The 3,412-nt window shown below is 39.9% G+C and overlaps 1 protein-coding gene across 1 annotated transcript in view; it reads left to right on the top strand.

Annotated features, from left to right (window-relative positions):
- The window catches only part of PGAM5 (phosphoglycerate mutase family member 5), an 8,828-nt gene that overhangs the window by 1,089 nt on the left and 4,327 nt on the right, over positions 1-3,412 (top strand). The window contains exon 3 of the mRNA XM_009888142.1: positions 2,594-2,772. Within this exon, the coding sequence (XP_009886444.1) occupies positions 2,594-2,772 (179 nt within the window). The remainder of the gene's footprint in view (positions 1-2,593; positions 2,773-3,412) is intronic.

Here is a 3,412-nt window from a genome sequence, read left to right as displayed (position 1 = left end):
CCCAGCCCCCGGGCGGAGGCCGGGCTCCGCGTCTCAGGGCGGCGGTGACGGGTCGCCTTGTGCCTGTTCCGGGGTGTTTCTGGGTAGTAACGGCGCCCTCGTGGGTGAAGAGCGCTTTCGGGTGCTGGGCGTGCGCTGGGCCTGCTGCTGCTGTTGGCGGTGAAACGGCGGGTTTGGGTTCTCAGATCCCCTTGCCTGGAACCTGACTCAGGTCTGTGCTTCCTGCTGTTGAAGTACGTTCACCCAAGGGTTAACCACAGTTTATTTTTAATTCTGTAATTAAAATGTGCAAATATCCGTATTGAGCTTTGGCTCATTTAGCTTCTGTCTGGTAGAATTATCTCCCCAGGGAAACTTATGTCAAGCTCTAGTTTAATCGTAGTAAATCCAAACTTAAGCACTAACAGATTTTTATTGTATAATGTATCCTGGTTTGATTTTTGAGATGCTGCAGAATCAAATGCTCATATAGATAGGGCTATGTATACCCCAAGTATAAAACCAAAACCTTCATTAAATAAGGTTACACCTGGTTGCACGGTTCCATTGAGGGAGGTGCTAAAGCTACTTGTTTAACTGCAGATCCACGCCTTTCTGGTGCTGCTAAATGGTTGATTTTCTTCAGGGATTCTAAAGTACTTTCGAACTTGTGTAACTTTCCTTTTTTTTTTTTTTTTTTAACCAATTCAGGAAGTAGAAATTGGGCTGATGTAGTTGTCACAATTGCCTGAGCAAATATAGCTAGATAACAGCTAATAGCAGTTCAGGATAGTGTACTATATCACCATTCATCATAGTGTGCAAACAATGGAAGTGTATTATGTAAATGCGTTATCACAGATCAATTTTAGCTTTCTGCTGCTTGGTGTCTACCAGTTGGTAGGGTATGGCTCTGACTGTACCTGGTTGCAGTCTTAATTTTGATTTTTGGATGACATTGGCAGAAGCACTTAACATGTGAAGTTGTTAAATGGCTTATAAATACACAAACGTGTGTAGCGTTTATAAATGTGTATAAATGTGCTTGAATTTTTCCTAATGTATCTTTCCAGCAACATAGTTTCTACTGAATCAAGTATCCTATGAAATAGCAATGGGACTTCTTGTTATTGGACTACTGTTTTATTTTTAATGCCTTGCTGAACTTTGTTAACAGCTTAAGGAATGCGTTGTCCCTCATTGTGTAATAGCAATCACGTCTTTACTAAAGCAAAATGAATGCAAGGCTTTTTAAAACAAATCTTGCTGTGAACTGTAGAAATAGGTACGTGAAGCAGCAATTTGCTATGACCAAATTACTTTGTCTGGAATTGAATAAAAATTATATTCTTGATTAAAAAATCTATAAAGAAATAAAGAAACAAGTTTAATTACAATAATGGAAGAAGTGAGATCTGGTATGAATTAAATAAATTAACTGGTTTTTAGATATAAGGTGAAAGGATTGGATTTACCCTCCGAGGTGGAGACATAGCAAAAGCATTTGTATTAGTGGAGTAGAGCATCAGTGCAGAGAGGGGACCAGAAGACTAATCTGTGGGAGATTTGGCCAGGGTTGATGATGATAGTGCAGCATTGGTGTTGGCAGCGGGAAGTCTCTGGCAGTGATCTGTGGTACTGGGGGAGGGAGGAGAAGAGCCTCTGTGCCCAGTGTACTCTTGAGGAACCGGATCAACTGTCTGGGTGAGGCGCAGGAGGGAAGGTTATGGTGTGTGCAAAGGGAGACTAGTCTGCAGTGTCACAAAAAGGAAGAAAGGTTAAAGTGGCACAAGGAGAGAGAGTTGATGAAAAAGATGAAAGGATAAATGAACACTCTAGGCTGAACGACAAAACAGTGTTACTGGAGAGACCTGATGTGACCTGGTTTAATGTACAAAATAATGCTCAATGTGCACTGCAGAAACGGAACAATATCCCTTCTAGGATGGGGGGTGGGAGGGGCGTTTAGTCATTTTACATAAATGTGATTTATAAAGTACAAATTCTGTAGGTGTTATCACAGGGCCTTTTAGATATGGAATGTTTTCTTTCGTTTATGTTCAATCAACACTTCTTCCTCTTTTCCTGGGTATCATTCGTGGTTAGTTTTTCTTGTCAAAAACCTTACCATTATACCTGTGACCGAAAATCAGTGAAAATCCCAGGAACGACTGTTGAATCAACAGGAATTAAAATATAAAGTCTCTGCTAGTGTTTATAATCTTCTTGTCCAGACAGACTGTAGCTTTCATATGTTTTAGTGTACACCATCTGTTTGCATTAGGATTTAACTTTTTCTGTTGCATTTGTTGCCTTTTTTCCCCAAGAATTGGTGGCTGTTGCTAAACAGCAAATGTGTCTTTGTCAGTTACATCTTTTAACCTAAGGCATTAACTTTGGGGATTTTATTGCAGGCTTTTATTTATAGCTCTCGAACAATGGTTTGAGTCAGTTTTGTGATATAAATGGTTAACTGGTCAATTTTAGTTCTTCAACTATATCTAGAATTTAGGCAAGACTGTAAAATTCCTGTTAAAAAAAAAAAAATCTGTAAAATTCCTCTGCCTTTTAATCTCCCCTATCTAAAAACAATGTTTTAAATGTGTTTGTTTAGACGTGAACCACTGGCTCTTATCAACATCAAAAAGAAAAATGAAGAAACTGGGGAAGAAGAACTTGCCTCACGCTTAGATCACTGCAAAGCAAAAGCCACCAGGCACATATTCCTTATCCGTCATTCTCAATATAATTTGGATGGCCGGGCTGATAAAGACAGAACTCTGACCCCACTTGGTATGTATTACTAGGAGCATCAGACTTTGCATTTTGAGAAAATAAAGGGGATGTTTTTTTGATTATGTGTATGCCAACACTGTTTCAAGGGGGGAGGAGTTATTGTTGTGCAGCTCTGTTTGAGGTTTTAGAAGTCTGGTGTCAAATGTTTAGTATAAGGACCTTTTTCTTCCATCCAAGTCTTAATCACCAGTGTGCAAACAGGAGTGGAATGCTAGTCCCGAAGGACTAAGTTGCTATCTTAAAGTGGTAACAAAGTATAATCTTAATCCTGTCTCATGCTGTGCCTTGGGTCAGTTTCTTAAACTATCTGTTGTCTTCTAACCTAGCTACCTGAAAGATGGAACAGAGCCTTCCCTAGATGCCCAAGTGCTGTGGTTCTTAGCTGTTCCAAGCTGATGTTGCCTTTATGAACAATGCACTGTCAGGTCTGAGTAGATCTGTTTGACACAGCTTCCTCTTCTGTGCTCCCCGACCACAGAGATGGCAGATGGCTTGAGTCAGCCCTGTCTTTTATTGGAAGTGCCTCCCTTGGGATGGGGTTAGCAGGGATATTGAATACTTTAGTGAAAGTCTCTGAGTAAGTTTTGATAATTTTTTTTTTTTAATTAAAAAAAAGATCTAACTTCTTTTTTCCGCT

Source organism: Charadrius vociferus, unplaced genomic scaffold (genome assembly GCF_000708025.1).
Source record: "Charadrius vociferus isolate BGI_N301 unplaced genomic scaffold, ASM70802v2 scaffold326, whole genome shotgun sequence".
NCBI lineage: Eukaryota > Metazoa > Chordata > Aves > Charadriiformes > Charadriidae > Charadrius > Charadrius vociferus.
The sequence above is the reverse complement of the archived record's forward strand: the minus strand, read 5'-3'. Positions and strand labels throughout refer to the sequence as shown.